A 14,524-nucleotide genomic window follows, 5' to 3' on the forward strand; every position below is an offset into this window, starting at 1 on the left:
AAGAATTATAAACTCCCTGCAGTAATAAGAAAGAAGCATTTAGAGCATGAAAAAGAAATTTAACTGAAGTATATAAACTGTATTACATTTATATTCCTATGATCTAAAGCAAAAGTTTGATCAAAACACTAAAGAGAAAACAAAAAGGTTACCTAGATAGATTCAGATGGTTGAAATGAAAACAACAACAACAAAGTCCTTAGAGATCAATAATTAAATGAACTATTGTATGAATAAAAACATTGAGAAAAATTGTTATAGCTGTCTCTGGTTCCATATTGGTAATAAATACTTCCCAAATCACTTAATCTGAGACTATTGCTAGCTAACAATTACATAACGATTTCTTTTTATTTATTGTCAAAGTGATGTACAGAGGGGTTTCAGTTTCATATGTAAGGTGGTGAGTACATTTCTTATCAAACTTGTTACCTATTCCCTCATTTTTTCCTATCTTCCCTCCTCCCCAATATAATGATTTTTATAAATACAATTTTAAGATGTTATGTGTTATCTTCTTTAAGAAGTTTAAGCACATTGTTTTGGGTTATAGAAGCTATCTAGATCTCATCTCACAAAGGAGTCCCCAATACCTATCCCCATAAGAAGTTTAATAGAATTTAATTTAATACAATTCATATTTACTTACTGAACCTCTGAAAAGAAAACCAATGCTTTGCATGTACAGACGAGTAAATGAGAGACGTATATAACATAAATGAAGTGTTCCAGAAAATTCAGTAACTACTGCAGTGCTGAAGAGAAGATTAGGCATTCATTGTTAGTGTTTAGACCCTAGAAAGAGGTGAAAGGTGAATGAACTAGTAGCCTCATCATTCACTTACTTGAGAGACATGGGTCCTGACCTTGCTTCTTGAGTTCATTTTCTTTTTTTTATTTATTTATTGTCAAAGTGATGTACAGAGAGGTTACAGTTTCATACGTTAGGTCTTGGGTACATTTCTTGTACTGTTTATTACCTCCTCCCTCATCCACCCCTCCTCCCTCCCTCTTTCCCTCTCCCCCCATGAGTTGTTCCATTGGTTTACACCAAATGGTTTTGCAATTATTGCTTTTGGAGTCCTTTGTCTTTTTACCCTGTGTCTCTCGGTTTTGATATTCCCTTTCACTTTCTGAGTTCTAATACCAGTATATACAGTTTCCAATGTACTCAGATAAGATACAGTGATAGTGTGGGTACAACCACAGGAAGGGGATACAAGAGGATCATCAACAATAGAAGCTATGGTTTCACATGGCATGTTGACAGTAATTACAACAGTGATGTAACAGTTGTTTCCATAACATGGAGTTCATTTCACTTAGCATTATCTTATGCATTCACAGCACTGAGGTTCTATGTCGATTTTTTTTAAGCAGGAACTTAGAATCTATTCTCTGATACCTATTTCTTCTCCAATCTTCCTTTTGGCTATTTTACAAATTTGTATTGCATTATATCTCTACACACATTTGTGTTTACACATTTCTAACACATATGATGATTTAACTGAAAACAACGTATAGCATGTGCTATGTTCCATAAAAACAATTTTCAAATTATACTTTTGAATATATATCTTCCTTAATATAAAATTGAGCCATGTTATCATATTTTGTAGGTTAAAAATTAATTTTAGAAATTAGATTATTTCCCAAAATTATCTGTTGAATGTGAAGTAATTCCAGTATTTCCATAAGGGAAGAATGCTTTTACAATATGTGCTCTGAATTGCTCTGTAGCTTTTATATGCATGTAATAAAATAATGCAATTACGCAGTAACAATATTGAAATTAAGATGGCAGTAAATAATTTCATAAGGACACTTCTAAAGTCTCAGAACATGGACACACGTTGCTACGAGATGAATTTACTATTTTCTAAATCAAAGCATTGTCTGATCTTCCATGTCTACATTAAAAATGTAGCCAAGTGTTTCATAAACATCACTTTACTTTCTATTCATGGAGAGCTTCTGCTAGTGGGAGTCTGTCCTGTTTCCAGGCAAAATGCTCATAAGCATTAATATTATTAACATATCTATTATATTCACATACATTATAAGTTTCTCTTAACAGTAAGGCATTTGAAAGCTTACCTTGCTCTTAGGGGAAAAAAGTACTGGAAGGCTTAACTTTTCAGTCATCTGAAATTTTCCCAGGGGCTGGGAATAGGCCTTAGTGGCAAGAGTGCTTGCCTCATATACATGAAGCCCTGGGTTCGATTCCTCAGCACCACATACATAGAAAACAGGCAGAAGTGGTGCTGTGGCTCAAGTGGCAGAGTGCTAGCCTTGAGCAAAAAGAAGCCAGGGACAGTGCTCAGGCCCTGAGTTCAAGACCCAGGACTGGCAAAAAAAGAAAAAGAAAAAGAAAAAAGAATGAAATTCTGCCAGGGAAGAATGTGTAAATCCTTTTGGAAATGGTCTCTTTCTCAGGAACTGACCAAAGAGATGGTTTGTCACTTACCTCATTCTAACCTCGATTTCTCTATTCATATCATAAACACACCTGTGTAGTATAGAAATATGTCTGTGGAAAACAAATGAAATCTGTATATCAGCTCAGTCATGCACTGTAATCACATTATAATTTCAAATATGTGTAATACTGTATATGCACATATGTGTGTATATATATATGTGAGAATAACTTTTACCTTGGTGTATTTATTTTTCCTGTTGACAGTTTCAGATTCAGAGAGGTTCTTAAGTTTGGAGAAGGCCATATTGTACCAACAACTATTCTATTTCAGAAGAGTGAGCACGTTGGCAAAGTGTCCACGGGCACAGTCTGTCTCTGCTAAACTGATGTCAAACACAAAAATCAAGCTGTGATTTAGAGACAATAAATTGGGTCCAAGAGAAAACTTTAGAGACATGATTGTCTCAAGGGAGTGGGCTCTCTATGGAGCACCCACAGACTCCTATTTCATTTGCCTTAAAAAGGAAAAAAAGGCAATTAAACTGCCATAGGGAACCACCTTCATTTGTTGAGTGAGTACTCTGTTGTATCAGCATTGTGTTGTCATTTACTATTTTAGTTGGGGTTTAAGTCATGTACAATAAAGTGCAAGCATTTGAGGATACATTTTGAATTGGAATAAATGTATGTGCTCATGTGATGAAGATCATATTCAAAATAGAGAAGAATTTCATCTATCTAAATACTATCATGTTCAGTTGTATTCTGCACTATTGCTTCATATAATAAACAGATTTTGTCTTTGTGAGTTATGTTTTGCAAATATATATGTATGTATATATATGTATGTATATGTATGTATATATATATATATGTAAATGGGATATAGCACAAAACTAGCCTCATGAACCTGGCTTATTTCACCTGCCACAATACATATGAGATTCATTTTTTGTTTGAATAGACATAATTTGTTATATTTTACTGTTTGTTTTTCAAGTTCAGCAAAATAAAACACCAAGAAAGTAGTACTCAAAAGGGATGGGGTGGGATCAAGGGAAAGGGGTAGGTAAATGAAGAGAAGAGGGAGAATGCAGTCAAGAATCTAATGTAGAGGTCACAAAAATTAAGAAGAGTGAAGAAAAGGATGGGGATGGGAGGGATAGTGAAATTCAGAAATTTTATATTCTTAAATACAGCAACTCCCTTGTACAACTACTTAAAGGTAATAATAAAATAAAATACAAAGAAACCAGTCAATTCATATGGATATAACTTGAAGTGAAACCTTCGTCTTGACACTATGTGATCTATGGGCAACTTCGAGGTATGTAATTCTTCTTGAAATATACCTCACTCTTGGTTTTCGGGACATTCTCACTGGCAACCAGTCTGTCTGCCTTCTTACTGACAGATCTCCAGATCCCAGCCTGGCAACTAACTTCCCATTTCTGTGTTTGTGGTTTCCTTACAGATATCAACCATTCTCATGGCATGAAATGTCATCCAAGACTATTATTTCCCAAATACATTTCTTCATTTTAGTGCTAAACTTGTACTGTGGTTACCCAAAGATACTATGTCTTTATATGACAGAAATGAAACCCCTGGATACCTTCCACTACTAACCTTCTACTGCTCTAATTCACCATGTCTCATATAATGATGATCTAGTCTTCTGGTTCCTTAGACCAACTAAGCTACTGTTTTCTCACACTTGTATCCAATCATCAGAAAATTATATAATCTTCAGCTTTCAAGTGCATGAAAATATTCTAGTTAGAGTCCCACTTATCTATGGTATATTATATTATTCAGAAGAAATAGAAATAAATTATGACATCAACATGATTTCAGAGATGAAATTCTGTGAAAGAGATAAAAAGCACAAGAAATCATTTCAGAGATAAAATTTTGTGAAAGAGATAAAGAAGGACAAGACGTAACCGGGACAAATATTTTTTAAAAGATGTTTAAATATAATTTTATTGTTACTACGAAGGTGTTGTACAGAGATGTTTCCATTTCATAATTTAGGGTATGCGTGCATTTCTCTTATAGACAATGTCATCCATTCCTGTGCTTTCCCCCAGTTTCCTCCTCCTGTCCCTGCTTACAAATATATACTGAATATCATGACCACATTTATTCTCTCTTCCTCTCTTTCTTTCTATGCTTCTCCTTTGCACACACCCCCAAAGAATCAGAAAAAGAAAAAAAGTACATAAATAACAACAAAAACAACATAAATAACCCACATTCCCATGTCCTGGAATTCATTTCAATAAATAGTATTTTACATATTCAAGAGAATTATGCCTTTGGATTCCTCCTCTACTGGTATCTTTCATTTGTCTATTTGTGTGTGAATGCCCAAAGTAGTATATTGGTTATCATATACAGTTATATTTTAGATCTAGCTTTCACATATAAGTGAATGTGTGCTCTGTTTATCACTCTGAGCTTGGCTTACCTCACTTAACAGGATTTGTTCTGGGTCCATCCATTTCCCTGCAAATGACATAATCTTAATTCTCTCTAATGGCTGAATAAAATTCCATTGTGTATATACACATTTTTTGAATCTACTCCTCTACTACAGTAATGCCCCTCAAAGGGAATCTGGGCTCTTCCCATAATTTGGCTCCTGTGAATAGTGCAAAAATAAACATGGATGTGCAAATGTCTTTGTGGTATCCTGACTTGTGCTGTTCTGGGTAGATGCCTAAGAGTGGTATGGCTGGGTCATAGGGAAGTTCTATGTTTAGTTTTTTGAGGAACCTCCTTCTTCATACTTGAATCTGGATCACATTTTGATTTTGAGGCATTAGGGTTTGAACTCAACCTTGTGTTGGCTAGGCAGATACTCTAGCACACGGTCAACACTTCTTTATTTGTCTTTGCTTTATATTTTATGAATAGGGCCTTGTTTCCCCCCCCCCCAAAGCTGCCCCAGACCATGCTCCTTTTATTGATGTATGACACTGGTGAACTCACAAACTGTCATGAATTGAGATGGGGAGGTGTGGGTTTACAAAGTTTATGTCTGGGCTCACCCAAATCATAATCCTCTTGATGCCTGCCTCCTGACTCACTGAGATTTCGGCCGCTACCAGCCTGTGCCACACCTTTGCTATACCTTGTCCAGTATAATATGGTAGAAGAAGTAGAATGCATTTATGAGCATGCACCTCAAAGACTTTTCCGTTTAATTGTCAGACTATGAAGATACTAGCCTATAGATGTCATTTAAGAAAGCTAGCCCAGCCTTTGAAGAATAAACAATTATAGGCAAATGTACAAAGCTGATCTACACAACAGCCAACATCAGCATCCAGAACTGTAAATGAGAACATCTTGGACCTTCAATATCAGGTGATCTTCTTGAACATACTCAACATCATGAGTGAACCCAGATAAAAATAACAAAGGAGCCACACCATCCATAGAACTTAAAAAAAATAACAAATCACTGTATTACACTTGTAAATTTTGGGCTCGCTTGTTACATATCAATAGATAACTAGATACACAGATGCACAAGTTGTGTAGTCGACTTGATTAAAGTTATGTACTAAATAGAGTCTTTATTCTCTCAATGGCTTTCTTGAATGCATGATTCACTCCTTTGTTTCTTAAAACATAGACAATGGGGCTCAACGTGGGAATGACGATTGTGTAGAACATCAACAGCATCTGGCCCTTGTCCATAGAGTGACTAGAGCTGGGCTTCAAGTACATAAAGATTACAGTTCTATAGAATATGGCCACAGTGGTGAGGTGAGACCCACAGGTAGAGAATGCTTTCTTCTGCTCTGCTGAGTGCATCCTCAAGATGGCAATGGGTATGAACAGATAGGAGGTCAAGAGATAAAGAGCACAATCTCATTCATATAGGTACCTGAGCATGGTAGGGCCAGAATGGGGGGAATATCACAGAGAAAGGACCACATAGGATCAGCAGAAGGACAGGGTAAAGGTGAACCAGTGTGGATGGCAGACTCTACAATGCCCCAGACCTAGCAGCCTGTCACCATGAGAACACACAGGCTGGTTGTCATGGTGGAGGTGTAATGTAAAGGCATACATACTGCAGTGTGAGGATCAAAGATGGTGATGGCAAGCAACCAACAGTCAACAATGGCAAAAGTCACAAAGGACATGTGAGCCATGAGTCCTCCATAGGCGATGACTTTATCCCCAGTGAGAGGCCCAGCCCTGGGTGTCATGGCCGGGGAATAAATGGACAGAACCTGTGTTTCTATGTCTCAATATTTAAGTGAAATTACAGCCATAAAGGCCAGGCTGTGGCTTGATTTAGGCATTACTAAAACAAGGATTGATTAATATGATGGAAATAATCCCAGATCTCCCTCACCAAGAAGGATTGCTACAGAACTTTTTAATCACCTATCCTCTATGGATGTGAGCTAAGCCCTGTGGGAGTCCTCTTGGGGGAATTTTGTCACCAGTTCTATGACTATAGAATCACACCCCGCCCCTGCAACACATGGACACATTTTAATATTCCAAGTGTCTCCACGTGAGTTCATTTGTCCCACTAGCAGAAGCAGCCCAAGGACAAGAGCCTTTTTGACCTCTGTAAAGTTAGCTATTTGTCTATTAAGAGTTGATTAGTAACAATTTCCTTCTGCCTAAAATAGCATATCTCTAAGAGCCTCCAACAAGGGAAAATAAAAAATGGGGTTATAATTATGATCACCCTTTAACAGAGCTAAGATTTCATGAGGGCTTATTTCCTCCTGGAAGCATCAGTCCTTCAGGAATAATCCTGTGGGTGCTACCTGTCTAATATTCCCTTCTCATAGGTGAGGACATTGAGTTTCATAGTGGTTAAATGATTTATCTAAAAAGACAGAAGGGCAGATCCAGGGTTAGGGCATGTGTTAGCTGATGGCAATGCCAACAGCATTGTTTTCTACCTTTCCCTGCTTCTAGAGAATTTTAAAACTACTGAAAAGTCCCTGAAGAGTCCTCAAGTAAAGAGGTTTGCCCTCTTTCAAGAAGTGAATTTTGGATCTGAAGCCTGACTCAAGAATAAAGCTGCTGGACTATCTTGCGGGTATGATCAAACAAGAAGGCAAACCTAGGTGAAATTAACTTGGGCATGACTTTGCAGGGGCAGAGGTAAGCAGAAAATAGCATCTGGACAGCCATATCTCCTTTCACTGATTGAGAGTTTAGGCTTAAACATTTTGCTATTCCTTATGTGGCATTCAATCAGACATTGTTATATCAAAACACTGCGGTGGAAACCCTAAGAGTAAATGTATGTATATTACGTGATATAAATGAAAAAGAAAAGAAAGCCTGCTCCTGGGACTCTCAGTCTCACGTAGAAGCGAAAGGTCCACACAAGGCTCTTCCTGCAGCTGTGTCTGTGTTTGGAGACCCAGTCCAGCAGTTCACCTGCCTGCAAGAGGAAGAGGCTATAGAAATTACCTGATTTGAGTGGTCCTGTGCTTGTTGATCTCAGTTGCATCAGCCAGTCAAGGCACATGTCCAAAATGGGCAGGCTACAGATGCCAAGGAGTATAGTACCAACAGGCTTAGGGCTCTGTTTCCACTACAATACTCAAGCATTGGCTCCATGCCACCATGAGGCCTTCAACCGCCATGATCTTCAGTGCCTGGAGCTTCTTGCTGTTTAAACTCCTCCGCAGAACTACATCAGAAACTCTCTTTTTTTCCCCTTTCTTGCCAAATTGAAGTACAGAGGGGTTACAGTTTCATATGTAAGGCAATGAATACATTTCTTGTTCTTCCATATACTCCATTTATGTCCTCTATCTCTCACCCAGATTCTGTGGCATGATGCCCCCTGCACCCTAGGTCTTGATTGATCCTGTTTCTAAACTTCCACAGTAGTTCCCTTTCAACAGGTTTCCTATCACATAGCACTTGATTGTATCTGTCTGAGACCAAAGGAGGGGAAAAAATACCTTTTTGTTCTTTTTTAGTAAAGCTGGCCACAGTATCAGAACTAATCACTGTATTACCAAACTCCAGACCTCGATTAAGGCCAATAGGAAGTATGTACTTACATTATAACTAGAAAATAAATTCACCCAGGTATGTTTCTTAGTTTTTAATTATGGATTCAGCTTCAAGACTCTACTTCCTGGACATAGAATCTGGGGTGAAGTCTAGGATTGCTTTCTGATGTTCACTTTTCTTCTGCCATTTCTCTCCACTGTCATTCTTTGCCTTCTGTGATGACTGCCCGTGTTCCTCTTCATTCCATCTTCAGATTATGTCAACATTTTGTTACCCAAACATCCACTGAGTTAAAAGGAGGAATGTGTCTAATCTACCATCTTTTGCTTAGAAGGCCTGACATACCTAGGGGATCTTGAAAACAAGACATTGATAAACTAAAATAAAACAAGGCAGGCAAGCCAATTGAGCTCAGCATCTGCTTGCCATTCATCATTCTGACTCTCTTCTCTCATCACTACAGGCTAGCCATATAATTTACAATGGAGAACAGCACAGAAGTGACCCAGTTCATTCTTGTGGGACTAACAAATAAACCACAACTCCAAACCCCCTTCTTCATCATCTTCCTTCTCATCTTCCTCAGCACTCTCCTTGGGAACCTGGGGATGATGGGATTGATCATTCTGGACTCTCGTCTCCACACGCCCATGTACTTGTTCCTCAGTAACTTATCCCTGGTGGACTTTGCGTATTCCTCAGCTGTCACCCCCAAGGTGATGTCAGGACTCCTCACAGGAGATAAAATCATGTCCTACAATTCCTGTGCCACACAGTTCTTCTTCTTCGTGGGCTTCATCACCACTGAAAGTTTTCTCCTGGCTGCCATGGCTTATGATCGCTATGCCGCAGTGTGCAAGCCTCTGCACTACACCACCACCATGACCACAAATATGTGTGCCTCTCTGACCACAGGCTCCTATGTCTGTGGCTTCCTGAATGCCTCTATCCATACTGGGAACATTTTCAGGCTCTCCTTCTGCAGGGACAATGTGGTTGACCACTTTTTCTGTGATGCCCCTCCCCTCTTAGCCCTCTCATGCTCAGATACCACCATTAGTGAGATGGTTATCTTCTCTGTGGTGGGTTTTAATGACATCTTTTCCATCCTAGTCATCTTGGTCTCCTACCTGTTTATATTCATCACTATCCTAAGGATGCGCTCCTCTGAAGGACGCCAGAAAGCCTTCTCCACCTGCGCCTCCCACCTCACTGCAGTCTCCATCTTCTATGGATCAGGCATCTTCATGTACCTACAGCCCAGCTCCAGTCACGCGATGGGCACAGACAAAATGGCGTCTGTATTCTACACTATGGTGATCCCCATGTTGAACCCACTGGTCTACAGCCTGAGGAACAAAGAGGTTAAGAATGCCTTCACCAAGGCCATGGGGAAACTAAACTCTGACATAAGGTTTTTAGCTTAAGTATAGCAAATCTAAATCAAAGAAGTTTCGGTCTACCTCAGAATAATATTTATTAAAGACAAACATGTAGGCTCACACAAAAGACTGTACAGTGACAGCTTTAAAATGTGTGGTTTTTGCACTTTCAACTTTTTCTTTGTGATTCATAGTTTTTGGTAAATCTGGTTAGGTGGTTTTTATTTTATTTTATTTTATTTCATTTTGAGGGATTGAAGATTCTTCCCAGCTCCTCATACATGTTAATCAAATACTCTGCCACTGGGTCATATCCAAAGCCATACTTGGTCATATTAAATAATAAAATACATAGCTCACAGTGTGAGAATTCTGTCTTCCCTTCCAAGAAGATTCTGTTAATATCTGTGCTGTCCTTTGTAAGCTTTGTGATTTTCCTGGAATATATAGATTAATTCTGTATTCCATGTTCTGTGTGACCAGGGAACTTTCTACTTCGCTTAATGATCAATTAGCAATTTTTGTATTTACCTAACATTACTAACCTGCACATGTATATGTATGTATGTGTGTGTGTTGAAATGTATTTTCAATGCTCTGGTCTATTAAATTCTTAATTTTTCTTTCCTATTATACTTATCCTCACAATGAGTTACAGATGAGAATTTAAATCCTTCTGATGCCTCTTTATAGGAATGCATAACACCTTGAATGTATGCATAATTTTCATGATCCCAGGCTCTGTGTTATATTGGCAATTGTTTTGCTCAGATGACCTTCCATATTAGTGAAACATTATCTTAAAAATTCTATGTATATGTGGCAATTTTCACACAGAAAGGGATGACCATTTTAAATATTAGCCACTGTAGTGTGAATTTTGTCTTTTCCCAGTACATGGCTAGTTTTATCAGGCTGTGGACCGCAACATTAGTCGCCACAGCTGTCGCACAGGAACCAGTGGCTGTTCCACCCATGGTGATTCTTTGCAAAACCAGACACGCTCCTGAAGTGCCTTTCCACAGACAAATCAAAAGTGCTAAGGAATGTGGGCAACACTGCCATCAGAAAGTCTTATAAGGATGGACTTATTTGTCTAGCCACTCCCCTGAATCATGCTGAACAACACATCATTGTGGATTGGGACAAACTTTCACTTAAGTTGTCATCTAGTACTGAAACAGTGACAACATTCCAATAGAAGACCACTGATAGATATAAACCTGGGTATCATCCAGGGCAAGAAAGAGGAAGGGGGGGAGGGAGGGAGGAAAGATGGAGGGAGGACGGGAGAGAGAGAGAGATGCCTACAGGCTCAGGGAAGTTAAGCAACCTGCTTAAAATTCTGGAAACATAGGAATACACGAAGGCTTATTGGATAGATAGGAATAAATAATGAACACATCAATACTCATAGACCATTGAATTCCAGTAAGCATAAAAGCCATAGGAAACCTTACCTGTTGGGGATTTAGCTTGGCCTTAAGGGGGGAAGGGCAACTAGGGCTCCCTTAGAGACGCTGCCCTTCCCCCAGCCCTGGGACTGGGGAAGGTAGTCCCTCCCACCTTCCGACTTCAACCAGAAGAGAAGCAAGGCAGCCCCTGCCCCTGGGGTCGAGCACGTGTCTGATGGCTGGGGACCCCAGAACCGAACCCTTGGGGGGCTGGGTCTCCGCCCAGAAAGAAAGTCCCCCGACATCACTTGAGGGACAGCCCTTGGGACCAATCAGGGGCCCCTCTCCTGTGCCCGTCTTTGGGGTATAACTCCTGGCCCCTTGATTTGAATAAATCAGAATGCCCCTGAGGCTTCTCCAGGGGCCCACGCATCTGTGTCTTCCTTGGAGGGTTTGGAGCACCCTGCGACCACACACTACTGAGGGCTACATGTGGACATGACCTTGGATAGGGAATACCTCTTTGGAAAACTTAATGAGATGAAAAAATGGAGGAATATTTCAGTGCTCTACAACAGAAACTTGTAAGAGAGATGATAGTAGAAATTTAAAGAGTCAAAGAGAAATCCTTAATCTTAAAAATATATTATGAGATTAGAAACTTAATAGAAGGTATCAATCGAATCAAGACAGAGCTTAAAAAAGTATTTGGTGAGCTTGAAAACAGGTTATTTAAAATCTTCAATTCAAAAGAGAAAAAAAAAACAGAAAAGGATTAAATCATGAGAATATTGAGACAAGAATAATAGAGAAAATGCTCAAGTTACTGAGGTTCAAGAAGATGTTGAGAAAGCCAAAGAAGTATAACTCTGCATCAAACAAATAATAACAGAAAGCTTCTTAAACTTAGAGTAAGATAATAGACATGTATATGCATATATATGTATGTGTGTATCAGTATGTAGGAATCCCAAAAATTATCAGTTTACTCAATGAAGTTGACCCCAATGTACCTTGTAATCAAAATTTCAAAGTTGAAAATACCTAAAAGATTCTAGAAACAGCAAGTGAAGAAACACCCCACAAGAGTGTGTTCCAATGTGCTGCTTAGCAGACATCTCAACAGAAACTGTAGCGGCCACAGAGTACCAAGAGCTTCTCTCAGAACCAAAGGGAGATCCTGACAACTGAAAAAAAATCCATCATTTAGGGATGACAAAGATATGAAAATATTTATCAGAAAATCAAAATACACATGCCCATTAGACATGCCACATAAGAAATCTGAAAGAAATAAGTGTAACTGAGCAAGAAGAAACATGACTTACACAGAACCAAAATTCCCAAATTCTGTAAATATGGTATATAAACCATTCATATCTTAGAAGATGCTAAGTTAAACATGAAGAAGATCATCTCAAAATAAAGTACCTAGGGATAAGTTTAAGCAACAAGGTGAAAAGCCTCTGCAATGATGCTGACCTAATGAAACACAACTCTAAGCCTAACGATTTGGGATATAGAGATTGTGGATCAGTGCCCGTCTGTGCAAAGAGCTAGTGACCATCCCCACCCCCTCATCTCCACAAATAAGCCACATGTAGTTATGGACACTTGCAATCTCAGCTACATGGAAGCATAGCTAGGTGGATCACAGTTAAAGGACAAATGGAAGATCCTACCCCCCCCCCACAAAAAATAATTAAAGCTAAAAAGGAGCATGGTGTCAGTCATAGCAAGCATGAAGCCCTGAATTTAAGCCCTGACAATGCCAAAACAATGCAAAAATACCTATCAGACATTGAAGAGAGATACTGAGGAAGACACTAGATGGTAGAAAATTCCCATAAAGCAACCTATACATTCAATGCAATTTGATTAATCAAAGTTTTGATGCTATTTTCCATAGAAGTAGAAAAAATAAGACAAAATAATTGAAAGCACAAAAGATCACAAAAAGGCAAAACAATTCTGTACTGAAAGAACAATTTATAGTCCTGAAAAACACAAATATAGTGCAATGGAATAAATAAAATAGAATAGCAAGAAATAAGTCAACAGAGCTACAATCATCATATTCTTAACGAAGATACTAGCAATACGTATCCTTTTAGTAAATGGTGCTAGGTAAACTGGATATCCACTTGTACAAGACAAAAACTAAGATTCTGTCTCACCCTGCACAAAAACTCAAAAGAAAAGGAAAAGTACCAATCTCTCACCTTGTAAAATAAAAATTGAGCAAAGTTCTTAAGACCTGAAAGTGCTTACAAGAAAGCAGAAAATAGGAGAAAATATGAACATAAGCAATGACTTTCTGAATACAATTCATTTGACTCAAAAATTAAGAGTGCAAATTGAATCACATAAGATGATGCTAAGTGAAATGAACTCCATGTTATGGAAACGATTGTTATATCACAGTTGTAACTACTTCCAACGTCTTATGTGTAGCTGTATCTTCTACTATTGATGATGATGTTCTTGTATCACCTTCCTGTGGTTGTATCTACACTATCTCTGTAATCTTATCTGAGTATATTGGAAACTGTCTATACTGGTATTAGAACTAGGAAATTGAAAGGGAATACCAAAATCGAGAGACACGGGGTAAAAAAAAAAAAAGACAAACAACTGCAAAAGCAATACTTGCAAAACTGTTTGGTGTAAGTGAACTGAACACCTCATGGGGGGGAAAGGGAAAGGGGGAGGAGAGAGGGGGAATAAGGGATGAGGTAACAAACAGTACAAGAAATGTATCCAATGCCTAACATATGAAACTGTAACCTCTCTGTACATCAGTTTGATAATAAAATTTGGAAGAAAAAAAAAGAGTGCAAATTGATAAATAGGGTAGTACCAAAGTAAAAAAGCTTCTGGACAACTTCTGAGTGGATGGGTGGGGTGGGGACAGATGAGGGGAGCAGAATGACAAAGGGGTGACACCAATCAAGGTGTATTGTACTCATAAATTGACATGTTGAATTGAAACGTCTTTGAACAATTATTTAAAGATAGTTATCTTGAAGTTAACTTGAAGTATTAATGAATCTCTATTATTTTGACAGTCGTAGGGTTTTAATCCAGGGCTTATCACTGTCCCTGACCTATTTTGCTCATGGCACTTTGAGCGACAGATCCACTTCCTGTTTTTGAGTGATTCATTAGAGAAAAGAGTCTCACGGGGAGTTTCCTGTCTGGGCTGACTTCAAATTGTGATTTTTGGATCTCAGCCTCCTGAGTAGCTAGGATTATAAATGTGATCCACCAGGGACAGGCTGTTAATGTAAGAACAAAAAACCCAG

The 14,524-nt window shown here is 38.5% G+C and overlaps 1 protein-coding gene and 1 pseudogene across 1 annotated transcript; one reads left to right on the forward strand and one right to left on the reverse strand.

The window, feature by feature from the left end:
• Positions 1-5,992: 5,992 nt before the first annotated feature.
• On the reverse strand, positions 5,993-7,946 carry LOC125362595 (annotated as a pseudogene).
• Positions 7,947-8,925: 979 nt separating this feature from the next.
• On the forward strand, positions 8,926-13,889 carry LOC125361490 (olfactory receptor 5B12-like). The gene is made up of 2 exons (XM_048359993.1): positions 8,926-9,814; positions 13,852-13,889. Exons 1-2 carry the CDS (start codon positions 8,926-8,928, stop codon positions 13,887-13,889), a joined length of 927 nt encoding a protein of 308 aa, XP_048215950.1.
• Positions 13,890-14,524: the final 635 nt, after the last annotated feature.

Source organism: Perognathus longimembris, chromosome 13 (assembly GCF_023159225.1).
Source record: "Perognathus longimembris pacificus isolate PPM17 chromosome 13, ASM2315922v1, whole genome shotgun sequence".
Lineage (NCBI taxonomy): Eukaryota > Metazoa > Chordata > Mammalia > Rodentia > Heteromyidae > Perognathus > Perognathus longimembris.

What these genes read in the sequence shown, in the direction of transcription:
- LOC125361490 (XM_048359993.1), top strand. Translation starts at nt 8,926, where the DNA reads ATGGAGAACAGCACAGAAGTGACCCAGTTCATTCTTGTGGGACTAACA. An exon ending in GAGGAACAAAGAGGTTAAGA is followed by an intron (nt 9,815 to 13,851) that starts ATGCCTTCACCA and finishes AAAAAGACAAAC; the next exon opens with AACTGCAAAAGCAATACTTG.